At 40.7% G+C, this 23,812-nt stretch overlaps 1 protein-coding gene across 2 annotated transcripts; it reads right to left on the bottom strand.

The window, feature by feature from the left end:
* Window positions 1-1,102: 1,102 nt before the first annotated feature.
* On the bottom strand, window positions 1,103-22,356 carry CCDC83 (coiled-coil domain containing 83). 2 transcript variants are annotated; one of them, XM_064719998.1, is made up of 11 exons: window positions 22,303-22,356; window positions 19,072-19,183; window positions 16,856-16,940; window positions 13,514-13,682; window positions 12,729-12,896; window positions 9,861-9,952; window positions 8,633-8,701; window positions 5,888-6,009; window positions 4,780-4,859; window positions 3,125-3,276; window positions 1,103-2,148 (listed from the first exon to the last, which is right to left on the bottom strand). In XM_064719998.1, exons 2-11 carry the CDS (start codon window positions 19,155-19,157, stop codon window positions 1,963-1,965), a joined length of 1,209 nt encoding a protein of 402 aa, XP_064576068.1. In that variant the 5' UTR covers window positions 19,158-19,183; window positions 22,303-22,356; the 3' UTR covers window positions 1,103-1,962. The 2 variants fall into 2 exon arrangements, with proteins under 2 accessions (XP_064576068.1, XP_064576078.1); XM_064720008.1 differs by lacking the exon at window positions 22,303-22,356 and adding an exon at window positions 19,412-19,609.
* Window positions 22,357-23,812: the final 1,456 nt, after the last annotated feature.

Here is a 23,812-nt window from a genome sequence, read left to right as displayed (position 1 = left end):
CTTGCATCCTAGAGCTCTCTTGTGCAACAGTGACACAGTAAAGAAAAGCTATTTTATAATGCTGGGAATACAAGGGTGACTCCCATAAGTTTGGTACTGACTGGAGTAGTGAACTCCAAGTGGGGCTTGGAAGCACTGGCTGTGCTGCCAGAAAGTGACTGATCTGCCCCCTGTTTTACAGCACGCTGCTCATTTCTCAGAGATTTTGCTAGTAACGAATTTATCAAATCCAGATGCCTTGGGCTGAAGACCCAGCTTTCTCCATATGAAAGCCCTGCAGTGGCCTTAATGCTAATCCTGTAGAAATCAAGGGGATTTGGGACACTTCACTAAATATGTTTTGCTGAAGGCTGTTGCTTCTGGCTTGTGCAGGCTGCCTGTGGCTTGAACCCTAATTAGCATGTTTGGGATTTCTTTTTAACTCCCTCTCACCCACACAGGCTTTTATGGGAAAAGGCTAAACTGACTGGAGGAGGCAAGGGGTCTTTTTTCCAAGGTGCAGGTTGATGTCTTGCCATATGTCCTGCACATGGTGCTATGCGTTATGGGCACAAGCCAAGAGAAGCCTAGAGATGGACCCTACATTTACACCACCAGAAAATGTAAATCCCCTCTGGGAGTGGTGGGAAGGAGGAGAGGCCTTTCTTTAACAGAAAAGCCATTCAGCATAAGCCACATTGTAATTCTGCATCTAAAGGAGAAGCTAAACTAATCACTGAGCAGAACTAATCTCTCTTTCAAGTCAGCCATTTCCTGGGGCTTGCGCTGCACTCAAAGCAAGGCAGGGGAGCCGAGGGGAGGTGTCTGTGGGGCTGCAGACACAGCCCAAGTGCAGATCCCCATTCCATGGACACACAAGGGATAGGAATCACCTCAGCCTTCACAGTCACTCCACTGGGTTACAGCAGGGGCACCTCCAAACTCGCTTTACTGTTCACCACGTGGCAGAGAAGTGAGAGTCCGTGTGAGCTGGAGTCTGCCACCTTTACCTGTCTGCTTGTGATCCCCGCCCCGGAGGAGCTTGGTCGGTGGAGCCCAGAGACCAGTGGGACTCACCTGCAGCCCAAGGAGACACCTGCTGGCCAGGAACAGCTGAGCGGGCTTGGAAAACCAGGAGTGCTTGCACTGAAGTACAGATACACTGAGATACTGCACAGAGATACAGGTTGTTTAAAAAGTAAGTTTTTTAAAAAGCTTTATTCCAAACAGCTGATTATCCTCTCAAGGGTTAAAATTCAATGCTGTCACAAGTTTCTAATGAGGAAATGCATGGGTCAGAGCCTACATGTGGGAAGGATCTGTTGTGTGCTGCTGAGAGGGTGTCCAGAGGGAGCCCCTCCACTGCATCAATGCACTGAGATAAATGGTCAAAGAGACCAGCCACAAACCAAGGATAAGGGCTTACACAATATATTTGGCCAAAATATTTCAGACCTTAGAGATTTTTATGCTGGTTTTAAATTGGTTTTAAATTAATTTATATTTATTTCAGTGTATTTAAGTGGGGGTCTTGTGGAGACAGATAAAAAAGCATTCAGACACTCCATTTATAGCAATTGTTGAGTTATGCTTGCACAAATTAATTCTGCTTTAGAAGAGCATTATGTATTTTGTAACAATTCTGTGTTTTATGGCAGCCTGCATTTACCTGTTCATTGTCTGATCAAGAAGGAATTCCACATCTGCAAGTGGAGACCACACAAACTAAATATTAGCTCAGACCTTTTAGCAGATATATGTGCTATGTGGACTGAATAGCCCAGAGAGTGCACAAGACCTCTCTCAGTAGTACGGAAAGGAACGTTTCAATTAGCCTCTGCACACAGACATACCTCTCATGAAACTTATATTCATGATTCAGGCACTCTAAAATAGTTTCCTCAAAGCCCCATGCCACACAGAAGAGATCAAATATTTAATGAACTAAGAATGTTACATTTCTGTGTAAACAGCACAGCTTGTCTAGTTTTCATCATTTTCCTTAAATAAGGCCTGGATCATCTTAGCTGTGATACGCCCATCTGATTTACCAACAGTACGCCCTTCTCTGTGGCTCCCGCTTGGCATTTCTTCTGTTTCCTTACAAGTAAGCACAGCTTTTCCAACCAAAAGCAGCTTTCTCTTCAGAGGTCCCAGTTTTGAGTATGCCTTAAGAAGAAAGAATATGGTTCCTTTGTAATTTCATAGAAAAGCAATCATTCTTAAGAAAAAAACCACAAAACAACAAAACCAGAAACTTTTATTTTTGAAGCAACTGTAGAGGTGCTGCTCTGGGGCTGTGTTTGATAATGTCAGTGATAATGGGCTTCTTTTGCAAGCCAACTCATTTTAGGAGGCTACAGCCCTGCTGCCCTCTTCTCTGTGTTTTCACCAGTATCATCTTCTCTATAAAGCAAATTCTAATCTCAAATTCAGTTCTGTGAGAAGAATTAAACCAATGCAACAGCTTGCTCCTTCCAAAAAGAGAGAGGTCCAAGCCCAGCCATGTGCTTCAGCCACATCTGCACTGGCTCTGGTCTTCTCCAACCTCTGAGTCTACTCGGTTGACCAACCCAACAGAAACTAATTCAGGGGGAGAAAGAAAGGAAAATTTTTCTGCTGGGCTAGAGTCCATCAGCTGCAGCAAAGACCAATGTGCACTGTTGCCTCAACCCTGAAGTTTACACCCAGGAACACCTTCATCCTGGCTTTCTGTTGAAGGAATCTTGATCCTTTAATGCTGCTGTGCAACACAGACTCTAAAGGACCTGTTCATTGGCATCCAAGCCTCGTAATCTCTCATTAGGTGACATTCAGAATTCTTTCTAGGGGAATTTCATCCTGACACTCCATGGGATGATTCTCAGGACATCATTCAATGGCCAAAACACATGCCTCATGGTATCAGAGATGCCTGAAGGCATCCAAAACTTCCATGTGCTCTTTTGGCCCAGCATCTGAAGGGCATGGACCTAACTGTCCCAAATATCACTAGAAGACTACAATCCATCTGAACAGCCCAGCAGGTAAAGGACATTGGATGCCATAACCACTGGAAATACAAGGGTCCTGAGAGTAGCTCATGCTCCACACTGAAAGAAAGTGTGTTTGTGTCAGTGGAAGACCTGATAACTCTGGCTCATACCTGGAACTCCTCTTCTTCATCCAACAAGCTGTCCAGGGATGGAGTGAAGAATTTTTTCCTCAATTTTTCATCACTGTCTGGAGGCTTCTTATAATCTCTTTCAGAACGAATCTTTGGAAAGGCACTTCTGAGGCTCTTTCCATCTGTCTTTGCTTTTCAAAGAGAAGAAAAAGGAAGTGTATGTAATAGTTAAGCCTTATGGAAGTCAGAATCAGTACTTGATATGAGCATTGCCTGCAATCTTTAATATGGCTTAGCCCCTGCAATGCAAAGAACAGCTTGGTAGCATTTTTAATTAGCAAATTAATTAGCAATTCAAGCCAAATGCTCATTTACACTGGGGTTATGTGTTTTTTGTTCACAATTTCTGATCAAGACCCAGGGACTGAAATTGATTGGAAGTTAGAACTAATGGATCTGTAGGAGGGGGCAGGGAAAAAAATGAGCTTTTGTCAGTTCAGCTTAAATCCTGTAGAGCCCTGAATAGTTAAAAAGAATAAGAAAGGCAGCAAAACCAAGTATAAATTTCTTCTATGCCCATGTTTGTGTATCTATAGGTACATAACTACAAGTTCCTGAAACACAGTCTACTTATAACTCCCCTAAAGAGATCACATCTGTAGTTAACTCATTCTCAAGATGATACAGAGGTTTCTGAACATGGACTGCCAAGTTACAGGTTTGCCTTTGACTGTGACCCAGCTTCTTGAAACAAAGCCTTATCCTCCAGGTAACTATTGCAACAGTCTAACAAATGTGTTCAAAGTAAATGTGGTTAATACAGAAGTTTTGGTCAACATGTTCGCTGGTGCCTGATGTTTCAAAAGGCCCACCTATGGCTGGGACTGATCAGAACTTCAACAAACTTCTTCATATATCCATAACTGTATGATTTCCATTTTTCTAACATATCTCTTTAATTTTAATTAAAGAGATATGTTAGAATTATCTTCTACTTTTTTCCATCCTCTTTCTTCTACTCACACAAAGATGTAAAATAAAATTTGTGATACTTAGGAACCCACAGAGTCTGCCCTAAACAGATAAGCACAGGCTCCTGCTCCTTCTTGCTTAACAGTATATCCTTTCCCTGGCCACACCTACCAGAAGGGATGGAGATTCAGCCCAAAATTCAGTACTGCTTACCAAAAATTTCAGTTCAGGTTGAGCTCCATGTAGCTTCATCTCCTCTTGCTAGGGATTTAGTTATAATTGAGCTCTGGTGTATTAGATTAATGACTGCAAAGTGCATGCACACTTAAAGTGAAAGCCTACATGGAGTTTAAGAGTGTCCTCACAGGGACAAGCTATAATGAAGTTATGATATGGATCAGTAAAGAACTGATTAGGATATGATTCATATCTTCATAAAAGATGGCCAATCCTGTAAACTGTATTCCAGGGTTGCTCTGGATGAGTAATAATATTCCACAATCTAAAACCAATTTAAATTTAAAAACTGTATTACAGATAGATTGTGATTTTGTCTCCTTATGCAAATTACAATCTATTATGGCTGTGGTGGCTGCAATCAAGAGGGAAATAAGGTGTTCTCCATGTCAAACAGGTAGTTTGAATAAAAAGTTTCAGAAATAAAAAGTCTGTGCATGTTCAGTAACTTAGTATTTCTTATAAGCTGCTGTCATTTGCATTACCTGCATATTTTCTGGTTTCCCTTTTCATTTCATCCTTAGGAAGTTCTTGCAAGCCAGTTTCCTTTGTATGAAACAACTGCCTATGGAGTAAAAAAATATAAAGTGAAATCCATAATAGGGGTCTAATTTTTTCTCTAATCTGTCCTGTGCAGTGATTTGGAGTGAGGGAGAGGCCACCCTTTCTGAGAGCCGCTGCTGCTTAACCACAGAGGCAGAATCGCGCAATGGTTCAAAAATGCAATGGAGGCAGCCAGGTAGCTTAGTGGCTAATAAGCTGCTCTTTTTTATTCTTAGTGCCTTAGTTCAACTATGTCCATGAGACTAAAAGAAAACAAATGTTATAGTCTCTAGTCAGTCCAAGATTCAGACCACAGCTGGCAGCTCTCACTTCAGAGAAATCCAAAGTTTGGAAAGGAGAGAAAAATGGTCACTTCTTAAGACTTGAACTTTTTGTGCAATATGGCTAAAATCACTGAGCTGGGACTAGAAACTGAAGATGGATCTCTCACATTGTTGCATTGTGCTTTTGACACCATTAGTGTTGACATTTTGTAGCTAAATTAACCTTTCTCCAGGGAAAAAGTTAAATCATTTCAACACAAAAGAAGCTAATACTGCAGACACCTCTGCAGACAGACATTTCCCAAGGTCTCTTCCTCTCTCAGTGTCAGGTCATTTGTTTCACTCAAGATTGCAAACCCCCTATATATTTGCAAATTAATCTTCACATCCTTAAACATTTTGCAAACAGTAAAGAAAAAAATCTATTATTCAGCACTTAGTCTGAAAAGCTGGGGCTGAGACCATTAATTGCAACACAAATTATTTCCAAGCTTAAGTGATATAAAGTGAGTAGTGTTAGATCTTAGTAGATTAATTAAGGACCCAATTTCTTCTCTGAAATTCAGTACTTGAGGAATCACAATCTTATTGTCATCCTTCAGAGATACTGCTCCCATGTATACTCAGTCAAATCCTGTCTTTCCTCAACTAGGAGACTACCTTGGCTTTGATGTGGGAGAGCCTAAATAGCTCTAGAGGCAGACAGGAGCATTATTTAAAAAACAAAAAAAAAATCACTTTTGAGTCCATGAAAGCATTATTTTACCCTGATACTCTTAGATGCTGAAGTTTGATATCAATCAGTTTTGCCACCAAACTGGTATTTTCTTCTTCCAAGAGCTGGACAGAAGCTTTCAAATCCTTTTCTTCCTTTCGGTAGATCTGAACCTTTTGACAATTAAAAAAAGAATAAAAGAAAGTCTTAGAATTTCATAAAGCTTTGATAGCAACAACCTTACCAGCACACACCTAGGAAAAATGCAGCTGTATCAGCAAGATTGCATATTTGGTGGGGAAACATAGTGACACATCGTCAGACAAAAGGAAGGACTGGCTGGTTCTTTCACACCTTTATTAGAACCCTGTTACTGTCACAGCGCATGTGTGTCAATCACAGCCACACATTTGGGCTATGCAACCCTGACAGCAAAATCTTCTTGTACAGTCAAACACGTCTGCTAGACAGGAGCTCTAGATTTTTCTTTTTTGCTTTCACATCAGAGTTTTGAGAGAGGAAAAGCTTCTTTGCAGAGGTAAAGTCAGGGTCTTACTCAGCAAGTGTTGTTTTTCTAGTTCCTTCCTATACCTGAACCCTTCTTACCTAAAATTAGTGAAGTTTTCAGTCCAAGTTACCACAGTATTTCTTCCCTCAGAGGATGGTGGTAGGGCTCTGTCACAGCCCCAAGGCTGACAGAGCTCAAGGAGCATTTGGACAATGCTCTCAGTGGGGCTTTCCAGGAGCAGGAGTTGGACTCAATGATCCTTGTGGGCCCCTTCCAGCTCAGGATGTTCTACGGCTCTGTGACATTGGCTGAGCCCCAGGTACTATTTGCTTTCAGACTGGCAATTGCCCCTTATCAGTGTGGAGATATACTGACCAAAGGATGCTGGTTATTCAGTTCCCACAATGCCTCCCACTTTTGCATAAGTACCAGCAAGTGCTTACTGCCTTACTGGGAAAGGGAATATACTATGGGAAAGATCTTCCCAGAAAGCTTAGCCATAATGCATGTGTTCAAGAGAAGTACCAAGCGATCTGAAAGCGTCCATTCTCATCAAAACCAAATTAACCCAGCTATAATCATCCAAATTTGCAGTTAAAACTAGTTCCAACTTCTCCCAAGGATTAAAAAGGTGAAAATGACTGGAAATTAACCAGTAACAGGATGTGGCTTGGCACAGTGAGGTGCTGCAGCTTTGCACCATCTTGGTGTGACAGAGTAACCATGGAAAAATGTGACTGAAGTCTCCAAATCTGTTTTAATTTTGGAGGTAACTAATCTAGAGCTATTTTGGTAAGTCATTTTTCAGTTCAGTGGCCAAACTTAAAAAAAAAGAACTGAGACAAAACTAAAATTTTTGGTTTATCACCCCCAAAGGAAATACTGAAACAGTCTGTCAGCTACATATAAACATTAGTCTGAGAGAAAATATTTCATCCATGTAAGAAAAGCAGAGAAAATGAATGGATGAATTCAGAGGACCGGAGAAGTTAGTGATAATAGTTTTGTTTTCCCCCAAAATTCAAAGCAGTAATTCATAACATAGGAAAGTAGCAACATAGGAAAGTAACTCATAACATAGGAAACTTCTGCTTGAGAAGAAAGAAATCCAAATCCCTCAGCTCTGAGGTGAAGGCCTGTCAGGACATAAGAGTACTCCAAAGTGCTCTCATTGGCACTGCTAATGCGTGTAAAACCTGTAAGTGTTCAGTGACACAGGGAGAAGGGAAGAGAATTCATACTCATGCAGTGATGAGATGTGTAGATTTGAGCTCCTGTTTGTTTATACAGAATAAAACATTAATTCTTTCCCATTTCTTTTCCTTACCCTCATTGCTTCAGAAGTTGTGGTTTGGACACTCTCCATGGAAAGTTAAAGATGCATGCTCAGAGCTCATTAAGGGGAAGAAGGAAAGCTGTGTCCCTGCATACTGGCAAGTACCTTAAATTAGTAACGAAAATGAAAAACCTCTGCCAGGTTTGTTGATGTGGCATGGAAAAGTAAGAAGTACATTTATTAACTTTTCCAAAAAGTTTTGCTCGGTTCTCAACTGTGAGGCTGTAAAAGTGAGGAAAGGCATTTCACTCACCAATCTCATGCTTAGATTTGATTGAAACAAAGAACCTATATTGACTGGAATAAAAAAAATCAAACTTTCACTATGGAAAAAATTATTTTCCTAAATCTGGCTCACAAAAATATTTTCTTGTCAAGAAAATTACAGCTATCTAATATAGAGCTCTAAATTGTCATTAAAGGTCAGTATAAAAGCTATCAAGCAATTAATTACAGCCATATTTGATTTTGATTTTCCTTTCTTCAGTGTAGAGTCCCTATGGTTTCTTTATGACCTTCCATTTCATGTCGTCTCAAGCCATTTCTCAGAACATATTTCCAACATCCATATCCATTTTCTTTCAATACAGCAGCACTGGAACTTTAATGCAATTCAAACCTCCCCTCTTCAGCTACTTACCTGGTTAATCCTTTATAGCATCCCAGTCTCCACAGATAAAGATCCTTAATTGTATGGAACATTGTAGTCCTTCATGTAACAGCTTGGGCAGGAAAGGGGGTCCTGCATTTGTGAAAGCAGATGTTCACCTCTTACCTTTATTCACCACATTGCACTGCTTTCTGCTGAGGATTACAGATTAATTACTGGAAAACTGCTCTCCTTTGCCAAAAGAAGTCTCCCAGGCCCATGACTGGAAACAGTTCTGACCATAGGCCACATTATTTCAAACGTGAAGTGCCATGATAAACTGCAGGCAAGCAATCCTCTTACCTCTTCTTTTAGCCACTCGTTCTCTTCAATCTCTCTGCGACAGTTCTTGTCTAAGTACCCCACAGCGTTCTGAGAAAACACAAGTTAAAATAATCCCATCGGAGAGCAACACTTCGACAGTCCTGCACACTATAAAGAAAAACTGTCTGCTCTTTAGCAGGAAATAATTAAGACACATCTACACAACAGACTGTAGCATCCTGACGGATTACAAGGGGATTTACTTCACAAGGCCAGATGTTTCTCCTCTATCATTCTGCCTAGAGCAGATTATATGTCAAGCAATTTACCAATATTTTTTCATTTCCCATATTAAAATAGGACATTTCCCTTTCTGCCTAATAAATTCTTCTGTGTACCACTACTGCTCAAGTCTTACTGCTTTCAGAAAATCAAACATTCAGCTATTAAGAATCCCAAGTAAAATCCCAAATGAGGCAGTACTGCTCAATAACAAGTGACCTAGGCATGTAGAGGTCTGACCCCAGGCTACAATTTAATTATTGATGGCAGTAAAGTGGAAAGGAAGAAGTGAGGGGGAAGATGCCCCAACAGATCACCATAAACACAGTCCTCTGGATTATCTTCTCACATGACTGGAAATTCCAGCACTGAAGTCAGGGAATTTAAAAACCTAATGGGCCTAGTGGTTTGTACTGAAGTATACTTTGCATTTTGTGAAAATAAGAAGTTGTCACTAGAACTATTTGTAAACCATGTTTTCAAATCAGAGCTGGCAGAGATTACAAAATCATAGTGAATCAATAAACTTATATTTTCCTGAGCCTGCAATATTGTGACATTTAAAAAATGTTGTACTTTACAAGTACAGTGAAACCCTTTTTTTCAAATTGATGTATATTTTCATGCAATCTATTGGTGTATTACTGCTTTTGGAAATCTGTGTAAATGTCAAAATCAAGGCCATGGCAAAAGCAACATGTTCTCAAGCAAGCCTTGTCAGTGCATGGTGCCCCAGTTTCCTGTGCATTGTTTGTAAAATGCCCTCACATCTACCCATTGTTATTCTGGGGGAAAGAAAAAAAAAAGGTACATGTATGTATAGCAGTAACCAAATCTATATGTACCAGGATTTGCAGGTTATTTTACTCTCAATTTATTAAAATAGTTTGAAGTCTTAACATGAGTTAAAATAATTAATAATGCAGAGTACATGTATCCCAACTGTAACACAGTTAGGAGTTTTTTAAAAAAGCAAAAAGAATACCTTAAGAGCTTCTTCACTGAGTAATTTCATGTGCCTGTCAAACATTTTCTGATTTTCCTCTCTCACAACTTCCAAAGCTTTGCTATAATATTCTTCAAAACAAAAAACCAGGGAAATCAGAAATCATTATTTGCCATCAATTTTTCCTGATAACATATAGAAAAATGACATGTCATTACTAAACTGTAACTTATCAGTGAGTGTCACCTGGGCAGATACTCCACAAAGAAGGATTCAAATATCCTTTTCTAAAGAAATTCTCCTTCAAAACCCAAACAACAGTAGTGTTAACTACAAAACTAGAAATTGGAAGTGGAACAGAAATTACACACTTCTGTTCATAACTGCAAGAGCTGAGCAATTCACTGCTAACTGAGCAGTGATCTAAGCAATTCTCTGCTAAAATACTGGCATCTTAACATTAAATTTTGTCTCTATCAATAGCGGAGCTCCTGGAGCCATTTGAGAGATTTGCTTAGAAAATTTATTTTTTTGACATAGAAGCATACTGGATCTCCTTCTCCACATGACATTTTTTCCGATAGTTATTATAATGTGCCTAATAAATTTTCTGACTTATTTAAGACTCTGAGGTTCTAATTTGACAGCAGGACGAAATGGAGAATGTGGAAATTGCCACAATGATTTGCTTCTATCATTACTTGTGGTCATTATTTAGAAAGTGTGTCTTACACTGAACTGAATAGGTTTGGATTCATGTTCTAGTCACTTGCTATTTAATTATTTCATCCTTCCATTTAGTTCTTTTGTTTTTGCTCTTCTAAATAGCTCACTCCTGCTTGATATTTCCTCCTTCTGAAGGAATGAATGAGATTAAAGTAATCTTCTGTGAAGGAAGGCATAGCACACTTATTTCAAATGGCTGAAATTCAGTCTTTTACTGCACTTGTGTTGCAGACAGCCTATTTCTGATTTAGCTGCAAACAAATATCTACTCATGCATGTACTGTGGAGTCAAAGGCAGTCAAATATGAAAGGTGTATTAGTAGTGCATTAATTATTAATTTAACACAGTGGAAGCTGGACTCCACCATCTAGACTTGGCAGAATGAAAAGGAAGGACTTCCATACTATAATGAATTCACTCTTCCATTATTTCAAATAGCTAAATAACCTGAGTTGTACTTGGAGAATGAAAAAGGAGAAAGTGTGTGTCTGAACAGTTGCTAAAGAGGCTATCTTCCCTAATCCCCTCACTGCAACACTCTTTTCCCCACACATCACCTAAATTGTGGCTCTCTTTTGCTTGCTCTCCTCTCCAGGTGTTTTGCTTAAAATATCACCACCAGAAAACATGAACTGTGCCAGTTCCAAGCCCTTCAGTGGTACACACAGAGACAGAAACCTGTTTATCTATGCTTATTCTCTAAGCTTGTTACACATTCAAGATGTGAGCAAGCCAAATTTGTTGCTGCCTTGCTCAGAAAGCTTGATAGATTGAAAGATAGATCTCTGCTGGAAGGCCGTACTCCCCAGACACTTTCTAGGCTCAGTTTTAGGGAGTTAAGCAAAATAGTATGGTAAACATCCAGTACTGTCAGCATCATTTTCCAGTATGTTATGTAGGGCATTTACATATGTACCACTATAACTGACTTTCAATAAATACATTTCTGTTGGACCATGATTTTTTGTTAAACCACAACATTCTATACCCTGTGGCATGCAGGAGATCAGACTGCCTATCCCTATTGGCATTCTATATAACAGCCCATTCTCTTTTTCATTTCATATTTCAGCAGCAATATAGAGAAATTTTAAATCAATTAAGAACACGGAAAATGAAAAAACCCCAACCTCTCCTGAATACAGACGTGGATATCTGGCAAGCTATCTGGAAATGTAGAAATCACAGAGCAGGTCGTAATGGTGGTAAAATATGTTTTGAGAGACAAAAAGATAGCTTATTCACAGTAGCTGATGCCTGGTAATGGCTGGCACAGAATATACAGAGACCCTTAGAGCAGTGTCACTGCCTGTTACTACCAGCTGCTTGGCTGCAGCCACGCATACTGAGAGGGACATAAAGAAAGAAAACCAGGACATCCTTCTCCTATTGGAAGCATGGCTTATGTAACAGCAAAATATTTAAATTATTTTTAAATAATGCAGTAATAAAGAAATCTTTGTAAAGCACTCACAGCACAATATATAAGCTCTCAAATGAATTGCACTGCTGTGACAGGGCTGAAACAGTTCTCAGTATGTGTCTGCGTGCCTGTGGGTGACTTTGCAGAGCCTCACACTGTGTAGGAGGAAAGGCCCAGCCTCTGGCTAAAGAGCTCCCTCTAGTCCTGCATGGAAACCAGTGCGCTCCACAGAAAAGACTGCTCCAAGAATGAGCTCATACTGCTTTCCTGTCAAAGGAGCTTTCAATATGTGAAGTGCTTGTAGATGATGAGAACTAACAGCAGCAGAGTCAACATTTTCAAGTATGACTGCTAAGGGAGCCCTCTGTGTAGGTGACCTAAATATGTGTAGACTTATTTTTACAAAAAACTGCTATCCTTCTCAGTAACTTTTTTTTTTTAATGGGTTGCCTGCATTTTACAAGAAAACCATCAAAGGACCAGCTTATCAGTTTCTTGAAGTGTCATCATTTCTGTAAACTTTATCAATTTCTTTAATAAAGGAACTTTTACAAAGAGAGAAATAAAGAAATGGAGTCCTTCTATTTTTCAGGATTATGCAGCCCATCTTAGGTACACTTAGAAAAGTTCATACAAATTACTAGAAAAGGTGATAGAAGTTACTAGAACTTGATCTAAAATTAATTTTATCATTTCATTCCTGCAGGCAATATGCAAAGCCCCTGTAAGACTTGTATTACACCAGTTGTAAACTGACCTTCAGTTTTTTCAAGTTCATATTTGACATCTGCAATGTCTTTTTCCAGACGGCTAATCCTCTCAGCATGTATTTTGCTTCCGACATTTTTGTACTCCAACCAATAATCTCTCTCACGCTGCTTTTCTACAATTTTTTTCTTCGTTTCTTCAATTTGGGCGCGCAGATCTATTAAAATAACAATGTCAAAACTGATTTATTGAACTGATAATTCTTACTATGTCAACTTCTTTAAGAAAGGTGTTTTCATAGGGAATGGGAAAGGAAGGGGTATTCTTCCACACTATAGTACATTGCAACCTGATGGCCTTACACAGTTTCAAGGGCCACTAGCATGGCTGAAAACAGCTTGATCTTATTCTTCCAAAGAGAGACAAGAGTTCTCACCAAAATGTTGTAACCAAGGTCACGTGTCTCCCACAGAGAATAGCAGGGATGGCAGCTGGAATTTTCAACACTCAAAACTGGTCTTTTTTCCTTCCATCAAAATTTTTTTATTTTTAATCCTCAGTAGATCCAATGCTTAGGACTTTCATGAGTTTCAAAAAAGAGGAAGCCTCTGTACTTGCACAATACTATACATCATTTGGAAGGGACAGATTGATTTATAAGCCCTCCACAATCTCATACTAAACTGAGAGAGCCCAATTTTGGGAGAGGAATAGTTTTATACTTTTTATACAACAAAGAAGTTGAATCTCTACTTAAATTGCAAAACAACATCAACATGTACTTAATCCCAAGTGTGTAAACTGCAAACCACACTTCCCCAGCACACAATATACCTTCAAGAAGTTGTTCTTTGTCCTTCACAAATTGGAAAACTGCTTTCAGTGACTCTTCCACATCATCCCTGGTTACAATCCCCTTCTCATCTCGTTTGTTCTCCTTTTCTTCTATTTGCCTTACTAAGCGGCTGATAAGCAACTTCTGCTCTTCCTTCAGAGCAACATTCTAAGGAAGAAGACACAGCTGATGTTAAAATGTTTTCAGAGTGAAAAATTTAAAAAAAAAAAGAAAATCTGGCCTAGCGCCAGATGAAATGCAAGAACAACCTGTGCTTCATATTCTGAAAGGTTAGAGCAGAAGGGAGAATTTGCAAGGCTCAGATATTTCCTCAGTAACTTCAGACCACTGGAAGGAAATGAGAGACAAATGACAGCTGTACTTGGTACAGCCCACCAATAATCCTCCATTGCCTGCAAAGAAAGGTGCTTGCAGACAATTTAATAACAATGTTTCTATGCAGGAGCTGTTTGCTCCGTGTGGATATTCCCCATGAGAATGTACCATCTTCATACAGAAAAATCATGAGACAATCAGGTCACTTGCATATAGCAAAGAGTCTTGTCAGAGCTGAAATTAGTAATACGTCCTGAAACCACAACTGTGATCATAACCCCTGGCCACAACCCTCTCTAGTGGCACTCAGATTGTTTGAAATCCAGATTGTGTATGTTTGCTCCCAAAGGATACCACACAGGAGCAAACAAGTGGGAAGTGAATAACAGTGAGCAGGCAGTGGAAAGAGTCTCAAGCATTCCTCCCTTCTAGGATTAACTCTAAACCACTCACAAACATTAAGCAGGAAATAAAGAATGGAGCTCAAAGCACTGTCAAAACATGATTAAATTAAAACAATAGCACTTCACCCATGCCTTAAAGTACCCTGCTCAATCCAAAACATGGAGTCCTTGAAAGACCATGAACTAGCAGCAAATTGGGGGAATAACTGTAGAAAGATAGCTGGGAGTAAAATCAGAGGAAACTAGGAAGTTGTATTCACATCCTAACAGAAGTTGGATGGTAGGGAAATTATAGAGTAAAATGCAGCTGCTACTATCTGAATGGAATGCAGCTGGCATGCTCGAAACCCACTCCATGATGATGCCCTACAATCTGCAACCACAGCCCCTGCTAAGGGCATGGAAGAGAGGGTGGAACAGGGTGGAGACACCGTGGCCAGGCTGCATAGAAGTCTTTGCAGGGAGGGGAACTCAATGGCACTGTAGCTGACAAACAGCACAACACCTGTCAGCCACGGGAGAGAGAAGATGATGAATAACTAGAGTCACTCAAGCTCTGCCTAAACATAAAGAAATAGTATAAAAGTAAGTTAGAAATGGGGAGAAGTTTGGGAAGTCCATCGTAACTGCTGGGATCAGTCGTGAGGCTGAATCTGTCTTCTCCCCCACAGAGGGACACCTATTGGGTTAGAACCATGCTCTGTGGGCACTGAATGCTTTGGATTAGAGCTTGTCTGTGTGTTACTTTGATATGCTTTTGCAGAGAGATACTATCACTGAAAATCCTCAAAACTTAATCTAACTTTATGTTAATAAAGAGCATTATTCCATTAACTGTCAGTGTGAGCCCTTCACAGGCACTGGGGCTGTTGGTAACACACTCAAACAACTGGGGGACCCACAGAGGGGTCACAAAGTGGGGATACCAACTGAGGGGTCTCCCTTATGCTGTTGCTCTGTGTCTCTGAACAAGGCAGTTGAACCACCCTCCAATGCAGCAATATAACCCCAGGAGACATAAGACCCAACAATAATCATAAAAGCCTTCAGATGCCTGCAGAAAGAAGAGCAATTGCCACTTCCAGTGATAGTTAAGCCACAAATGAAACACCATCCAGGCTTCAAGACTGCAAGAAGTACCACAGAAAGCTAAACAGATGGATGCTTATAAAAGCAGGGCAAGCATCAGCACGGGAAAGACAGAGAGGAGTTGTTTCAATGTTTCACTGCTATGAAGTGCAGGCTGCAACATGAAGTAGAATAAGGATTTTTTGAGCATTTTCAATTAATGGGTGATTAATTAATTTTCAATGGGTGACTCTCTAATATCTGTTTTCAAAGTTCACTGCTCACAGTTACCAGATGCCACATTATGGCTGTTTATATACAGCTCATATACATGGTTCTTTAAAGTGTCACGCAGGTGAGATCAGTAGTTACACAACCTTGTTCTAAAAATTACCCAAACAATTCTTAATCCATGAGAAAGTGTGTCTTCATCAATCAGTGCTAGAAATCACAGCTAGCAAATAGCATGATGGTCTTTCTCCTTTATTCAATTTTTATTGTAACTACGTTTGCAGCAATAACTAGATTCTCACAGAAACCCGTGCAATTGAATTACCTCAGAAGGATTCAAAGAAGTTCAGCAATTCTCAGCGCTTGGTTAGGTCTGCTAATACTACCAACAAAAATGAAATTTATACCATTTATTCTTCATGCATTGAAATACTGAAGAATATTTGTAGGACTGGTTGAAAGGCATATCTGACGTACTGCAGGAAAGGTACCTACTGAAAGGTGGCTTGCTGTCCTGTGCTTGCTGCAGAGAAAAATGCCAAGGAAGGGAAACAAAGCTGATAAAAGGACTAAAGCACATGTGTGATGTGGAGCAGCTGAGGATGTTTAGTCTGGAGAAAAAGAGGCTCAGGTGGCACCTTATCTCTCTTTAAAACCACCTGGAATGACTTTGTAGCCAGGTGGAGATTGATCTCTCCTCCCATGTAACAAGTAACAGGGCAAGAGAAAAAAAAAATTGTGCCAAGTTTAGATTGGTTATTAGGGAAAATTTCTTCACTGAAAGGGTGGTGAGGTATTAGAACAGGTTGCCCAGGAAAGTGGTGGAATCACTATCCCTGCAAGTGTTCAAAAGACACATGGATGTGGCACTTGTTGGCTGCTTTAGTGATGAACACAATGGTGCTGGGTTAAACAGCTGGACTTGATAATCTGAGAAGTCTTTCCCATCCTTAACAATTCTGTGATTCCATTCAATATGTAGGTGGTTATAAGGATCTCTTGTGCATTGGAAAGCACCTGCACTGAACTCACTTTACCTTAATGCTCTGTCCTATTCTGTAATGTTCTACTCCTGTAGCTTCTTTTTAGCATGTTAGATTTAGGACATGTATGCTATATGTCACATTTAATTCAGGTAACACTTTAACTTTCAGCACATAACGTGACTCACTAACTCTAGTTTCATTGACTGTAACAAATGCACTGCAATAACTAATTTTAAAGTATGTAGTATTCAAATGGAAAGAACAAAACTGAATCTATAAGTAAGAACACCACAAATAAAATTTGTTGCATAGTCACCTTTTTAATATCTTCTTTGAGCTTTTCTTCCAATCCTTTCAGATGAAACAAAACCCATGCAATTGCTGTTTGTTTTGCCGCAATGCTATGAAGAGAGAGTAAAGAAAGAGACATTCTTACAAAAAATTAAAGAAAGGAATGCTATTTAAGCTAGATTAAATGTAAATAATACCAAAATGTTTATTTTCATATCATATTGCTAGACTCATTTGGGTAAATACTACTGTCTGCTTACTATACATAAATTATTTCCCACACACATCTGGGCCTGCATGTTAGCTTGGATTTCATAGCCCTACAGAGCAGCAGACTCCCTGGTTATATTGTTCCTGTGTAGCCTCCTGAGAGGCTGGAGCTGGCTTGTTCATCCTGCATGAGGTTTAGCTGACCTCTTACACAGGTCACCTTCAGGACAAGGTAATTCATGCTCCAAAAAATATTATTCTAGCACTCTGTACCTCTGTTCCTAGCATTCACTCATCATGTGGTGCAATAGTATTGCAATTATCATAAAACCTTTTATTCTTTTAACAGTTCTTCTTCCTTCAGTTTTTAGTTTGAGGGTTTGGAGTGCTTTTTTGTGGTTTTGGGAGTTTTCCCCTTCTCTGTTGATTTCAGCTGTTTCAAAAGAAGATAATTCATTTCCTAGTTAATTTGCTAAGCTTGGATCACTGAATCATGCAAATTGCAGTTTACTAAATTTGCATCCTCTGGTGTCAGTGCATTGTGTATTGGTGTCAGCTCCAAGGTATTCTTCAGGTTTTGTATTAAGCAGAAGGATATTAGTTAGAGAGAGACTAGACCAGGGTACAGTGGTCATGGCCACAGCAAAAGCACGTCGTAAGATTGTTGTTCCTAAGAAATGCTGAAATGGAGAACTTTAATGAAAATGCAAAATAAACTCCCTAGGAACAGTGACCATTCTTCAGTGCAAGGAAATAAAAAACAGGAATCAAAGTTAAATAAATCCTACATACTCGATAAATCCTAAAGTGGAATGTGACAGCTATTCACTTGCATGATTATCCACCTTTGATCAGTCAAGTAGTACAGAGAATTTACAGAGGTGAAGAGAAAGAAAGGAAGATTAAGAGGGACAGATAAGAGAGTGGGAGAAAGATAAAAACAGCAAGAAGAATACTTTTCTTCCCTTTTCCCTCTTCTGTTGCTGTAGAAACTACATATTCCATTTCAATGAAGCACCGATTTCAGTGGAAGACTCCAGACAAATGAGTCATTTGCTTGGATATTAGCATATGCATAACAATAATTTTATCAGAAAGTGGTACCGTTTTTTTCTCAGCCCAGTAATACAGTTTCCTTATTCCTTCACAAAATAGGTGAGTTAGTTTTGGACTTTTCAGAAGGTATTTGTTAGTGATATGATTCAGGTAAATCTAGGCTATTTCACTATGGAAAATTGTACTCTGTGCTCTGTAAAATGAAACAGGAAAATCCCACATAAACCCTGTGAACTCATACAGCTGTCCCTACAACTACAGGAGCATCCTTTTTAGTTTGCTTACTCCACTTGTCATTTCCACACCGAAGCACTACTCCCTGCTCCCTAAATGCTGATAATTGTTGGATATTGGGTGTTCCTGAAGTATTTCCATTTCAATTTCTGTCTCAGATAAAAGTCATGAAGCTTATTTTTTCTCCTTTTAATCATTTACTCAAGAGACTAGAAATCAAGTAAGTTGAACAGGTTTGTAACTGCTCCAGATATTTCCCCTTTGGCTCTTATTTTCCTCTGCTTGATTTTAAGAGACCTTTCATTTATCCATCTCTTACTTTCAAAATAAAACACTTTGTGCTCTGCTCTCAGCTGCACTAGGGAAGACAGCAAACTGTAGGTCTTGAGGTTCTGGCTAGTGACAACAAACCTCCACGAACCCCAAGGAATCCTAAAAAATACAGCCAAATGTGATCTTGCAACTTCAGCATATGCTGATCAAAAGCTTACTACTAACAGAAAAAATGTCAGGGTTTTTGGTTTTAATATTTTTTCCCAAGTTATAGCCTAATGGCATAAAATTTCTGACCCATGTAATTGCTTCCTTACAGCTACAGTTTAAAAAGTGAACCTTTCTGAAATAGCCTCAAAACCTCAAATCAATCAGCTCAGGCTCCAAATTGTGTAAGTTGTCTTTGTTATCTGCTTTCTTTATTCACATATTCTATATGAGTGAAAAGTTAAAATATATTAAACCTACTGATAATCTAGTAAGGATTCTGGTAAATCAGATTCAGGCTCTTGAACTTGCTCTTCTGGTTTCTTCTTTTTCTTACTCTCTTCCATTTTTTTGGTTTTTTTTTCTTAATGTGCTAGAAGTGAAGGAAAAAAAAGTATAGAGATGAATAATTTACAAAACATTGTGTGTTCACTGGCATTTGTCACTTTTGACAAGCTTGTAACAGTTCTGAAATAAAAAAAAACAAACTGGGTTTTTGGCAGCAACAATCCTGCCCAGGGGTAGCACTCAAGCCCATATCTCTATACATATACACATATATATGTGTGTGTATATATACATATATATACGTAATGTATACCTGGGTAGATACAGTGGGCTCTATCACCATTACTTATTGCATCCCTTGCTACAGGTTGTCGTTTACATTCTTGCAAATCAAACCAGAAGCTGCTCCTTTTCCAGTCCTTTGTTTCTTTATCATGTTTGTTTTATCAAGTCCACTTGTTCACATGCCTCTCTTTCCCTCTCCTTCTGTTCTCCTAGGACTATGAATGTCTCCCTTTCACCACAACTGTGATACCAGTTTTCATTGTCAGAGCTGGAACAAAAGCACTTTCTGAAGGGATATGCATGTCAGCAGTATTTCCCAGGCATGCTGTCACAACCACCAACCTCAGAATTCAACTGACAATGAACAGTTCTGCCATGGAACTGGTAGCATATATTATGCAAAATAAAAAATGTCACAAAAAAAGGCACTTAAAAAGATTCCTCCCTTTTAGCAGTCATATGATCAAATTTTATAAACCAAAATAGTTTATATAATATAGAATATTTTATTACTGAATGAGTAGAAACACTGTATATAACCTGGTTTTGCATTAAACTGCTTCTCTGAATTTAAATTTTGAATTTTACAATAATAGGTCAAATTGATTAAAACTTGTTCTGTGACTAAATACAGCAGGCTGGATACTTTTTCCTATTAAAATGAGCACGAGTAAACAGGAAAAAAATACCAGTAAAAAGCCACAGAAGCAAGCCTGTAAAATCAACGGAATGAAGTGAAACTATTGACAGATGCACTGCAATCCAAACACTGTCCTATGCCTTCTCACCACACTCCCCATACCCTGAAGCAAGGCCATGTCAGCTTTCTATATACAAAACAACTTTCTATCCTATTTCATATACAACCTTTGCAGTTTCCAATTCAGTACAATATTTTTTTCATGAAGCTTCCAAAAATCCTAAGGACATGGCTATTGTAAGACCTGAGATTTAAAAGAAACCAAACAAACAAGTGAATTAAGAAAAAAACCTCACTGAAGCAGGAAGTTGGGTACTTTGCTCCTCCTAGACTCCTTTGATGTTTCCAAAACAAGTGCACAAGTGCAGGATACACTTGTTAAGTGTAAAAAAGAATCCATCACACTTCCTCAGTGCAGAATTAACTGGACTGCTATTGATTCCATTTCCACTTGAGCATTTGTTTTACTGATTTTTCTCAGAAACTGAAGATCACTAGAGCACTCCCTAAGGGTTTCTTTAAATAGTTTCTGTCTCTTTCACTAAATGGAAAATCAAATTTCCTGCTCAAAACTGGATACAAACCAAAAAATTTTGAGTAGAAGTATTTTGCAAAGGCTTAGAGTGTTTTTGTTTTTTTTTTTTTACTACAGACCCAGATGAGCTCCAGTGACATAATTATGAAATTATTCCCAAGTAGAGAGGAACACGAAAGCCTCCAAGTTGTAAAAGGTGAAAAAACACATGGTACAATAAAGGATTTTGCAAACCATAGAAAACACTCTCACATGAAACAGAGAGGAACATATTTAAGGGGACTGAGGATTGACTGCACATTTGAAATGCACAGGAGAATATTTACAAAAGTAAAGCTCTATTTCTTCTCCCAAACAAATAAAATTGTGAGGCTCTTGACTGACCCCCTTTATAAGCACCAGCACTGTCTCAAGCAATAACTTCACTACCATTGCATCCTTAGAAGGAGCAGGCAGTTTCCTGACACTGCACCCCAACTACAGTGACTTTCCAGACACTCTTTACAGACACCACCTGTACAGCAGCTCAGCACTCTCATGAGCCCAATCATTATCAATAACACCATCCAAACTAGCACTTGCACTCACATAATAATCCCTGTATATCGAGCAGCTGCACTACCAGAAGCCTCCACTCCCTCAGTTCCCAACATTTATGGACTCACAGAATACACTGAGTTGGAAGGGACCTGTCAGAATCATTGAGTCCAACTTCTGGACCTATGCAGGCCATTCCAAGAATCACACCACGTGCCAGACAGCATTGTCCAAACATGCCTTGAACTCAGCTTTAGGCCATCAATCCCCTTGGATCCTCTCACTGTTTACTAGGGAGGAGAATGGTACCAGCCCCCACCATGAGGAAGTTGCAGACTTTGATGGGGTCTCCCCTCAAGTCTCTTTTTCTCCAGGCTGAACAGACCAATGACCTCAGCCACTCGTCATATGCCTTCCCCTTAGGGCCCTTCACCATTGTTGTGGCCCTCCTTAGGAGGCTCCCCAGTAGCTTAATGCCTTTCCTGTGATGCACAAAACTGCACAAAATATCCAAGGTGAGGCACCCTAGTGCAGAGCAGAGGGGAAAACCCCTCCCTTGCGTGACTGGCGATGCTGTGCCTGATGCACCCCGGAACCCACTTGGCCCTCCTGGCTGCCAGGGCACTGCTGACACAAGTTCAGCTTGCCACTGACCAAGACCCCCAGGTCCCTTTGCACTGCCTGCCGTCCATCCTCTCACTCCCCATTCTGTCCGTATATACCCGGGGCTGCACCGTCCCAGGTGCAGAATACGGAAAATCTATTACCGCAGTAATGGAGGTACAACGCTACAACATGGTGCAGTCACACTGCAACCCCTTTCCAATCTCCAAAGCAGCCTAACAATTCCCCCTGCCCTCAATCCGTCCCTGGCTAACACTTCCCCCATGTCCCTTACACTATTCCCCCAGCCCCCTTCACCACCAGACACCTCAGTGGACAAAGCTGGGCCACCCCTCAGCGCCTCGCTGCCCGCAGGCACCAAATCCCGCCGGCACTGTCACCCTGTGCCGCAGCCCCCCGCCACCCCTTCCCGCCACGGCCGAGAGCTCCCTGAGGCAGCTCCCTGAGGCAGCTCCCCGGCCCTGCCCGCGCCCCTTCCCGCGTCCCCCCTCACGGTGCCCGCGCCCCGGCACCCGGCCCGCACCGCGCGCTGTCTCTGCCCCGGCCCTGCCGCGGCCCCGGCGCACGGCCCGGCCCTGCCGCGCGCCCCGCCCGCCCGTCGCCATCGCGACCGGGCCGAGCGCCGTGGGGGCCGCCGGCGCCCTCTGCCCCGGGAAACGACAAGGACGGGGAAAAGGCTGGGGGACGGGCTGGGTTTCGCCGAAATGCGGTGCCAGGCTGAAATGCTGAAGTTGTAGCTCTCGTCAAGAAAGAGACTGTGTCCCAGCTCTGTAGTGGGACAGTGCTGCTCACACGGAATGTGAGCAGGGCCACCCATCCCCGCAGAGCTGCTCTCTCAGGAACCAGCTCCCTCTGCCCAAGGCACTGCGATGGAGCCCTGGGTGGCTCCTGTACTGCAGTAGCAACAGCCGAACTCTGCGGTCTGTGTCCCCTTCGCTCCACATCAGAGCAAAAGGCCTTGGCCAGCGTGGGGCAGGGCTCAAGAAGGGCTCAAGACTCCAAACAAAGGTTGGAATCTGATCCTGAACTACTTCTGCTTCTCTCCTCCTGGCCTGTGGTCTGCAATAGATTTTGGATAGGCTCTGGTCATTTCCTTCCTTCATAGGATATCAGTGCCTGAGCCACGTAATCCTGGGAGCCGTACTCAACCACAGAAATAAATTAGCAGTCACAAAAGTGCTGCTGCCTGCATTCTTGGGCGACATAGAATCATAGCAAGGCTTGTTGGAAGGGACCTTAAAAATAATTTCACCCCCTACCATGGGCAGAGACATCATCACTAGTTCAGTTTGCTCAGGGCCCCATCCATCCTGGCCTTGGACACTTTTAGGGATGGGGCATCCACAACCTCTCTGGGCTCTCCTCTCTTAGTTAAAAACTATTAATTCACCCTTGTTCCATAACTATCTGCCTGTATGAAAAAAGTCACTCTCCCTCTTTTTTATAAGCCCCCTCTATGGACTGGAAGGCTGCAGTGAGGTCTCTCCATAGCTGCTTTTTCTCCATGATAAATATTCACATTTACTTACTTTGTTCATAATTCTTGGCCATACCTGTGGGAATTTGTGTTTTCCTTTGACAAGTCCTGTTTGACATAGTAGAGCAGTCTCTGTAATTAAGACATGTTCATTAAAGTGAGGACAAAATGCTTTTAGTCTGACAGGCAGAGATCTGTAGCCTTGCTGCATAAGATAGTAAATTTAAAGATGCCCTGGTCACTGGCAGCAGGATTAAATTTGTTTTGTTTGTGAGAAGGAGAAGGAAAATGATCAGGCCCTAGTCATACACATTTGATCTTTGAAGCCCTTCCTTTCATGGTCATTATTATCAAGCCAGTCTTTTTCTTACCACAGAGAGCACTGTATAGAGTAATATAAATTATTCACACTCTTTCCTTTTACAGTTTGCACTTCTGGTATACATGTTCTTGTAATATTTTAAAATAAATTCTAAATAATTCTAAAATATTTTTGAAGACTTACTTTTTAAAGACTCTGCACTCCTTCATGTATGAAGAGAGGGACCTTTGATGG

The sequence above is a fragment of the Zonotrichia leucophrys genome, chromosome 1 (assembly GCF_028769735.1).
Source record: "Zonotrichia leucophrys gambelii isolate GWCS_2022_RI chromosome 1, RI_Zleu_2.0, whole genome shotgun sequence".
In the NCBI taxonomy this organism is placed as follows: Eukaryota; Metazoa; Chordata; class Aves; order Passeriformes; family Passerellidae; genus Zonotrichia; species Zonotrichia leucophrys.
This window is presented reverse-complemented; position numbering and strand designations above follow the sequence as displayed.

What these genes read in the sequence shown, in the direction of transcription:
- CCDC83 (XM_064719998.1), bottom strand. Translation starts at nt 19,157, where the DNA reads ATGGAAGAGAGTAAGAAAAAGAAGAAACCAGAAGAGCAAGTTCAAGAG. An exon ending in ACGAGTGGCTAAAAGAAGAG is followed by an intron (nt 6,010 to 8,632) that starts GTAAGAGGATTG and finishes AATTGTCAAAAG; the next exon opens with GTTCAGATCTACCGAAAGGA. An exon ending in ATGAAGAAGAGGAGTTCCAG is followed by an intron (nt 2,149 to 3,124) that starts GTATGAGCCAGA and finishes TTTCTTCTTAAG; the next exon opens with GCATACTCAAAACTGGGACC.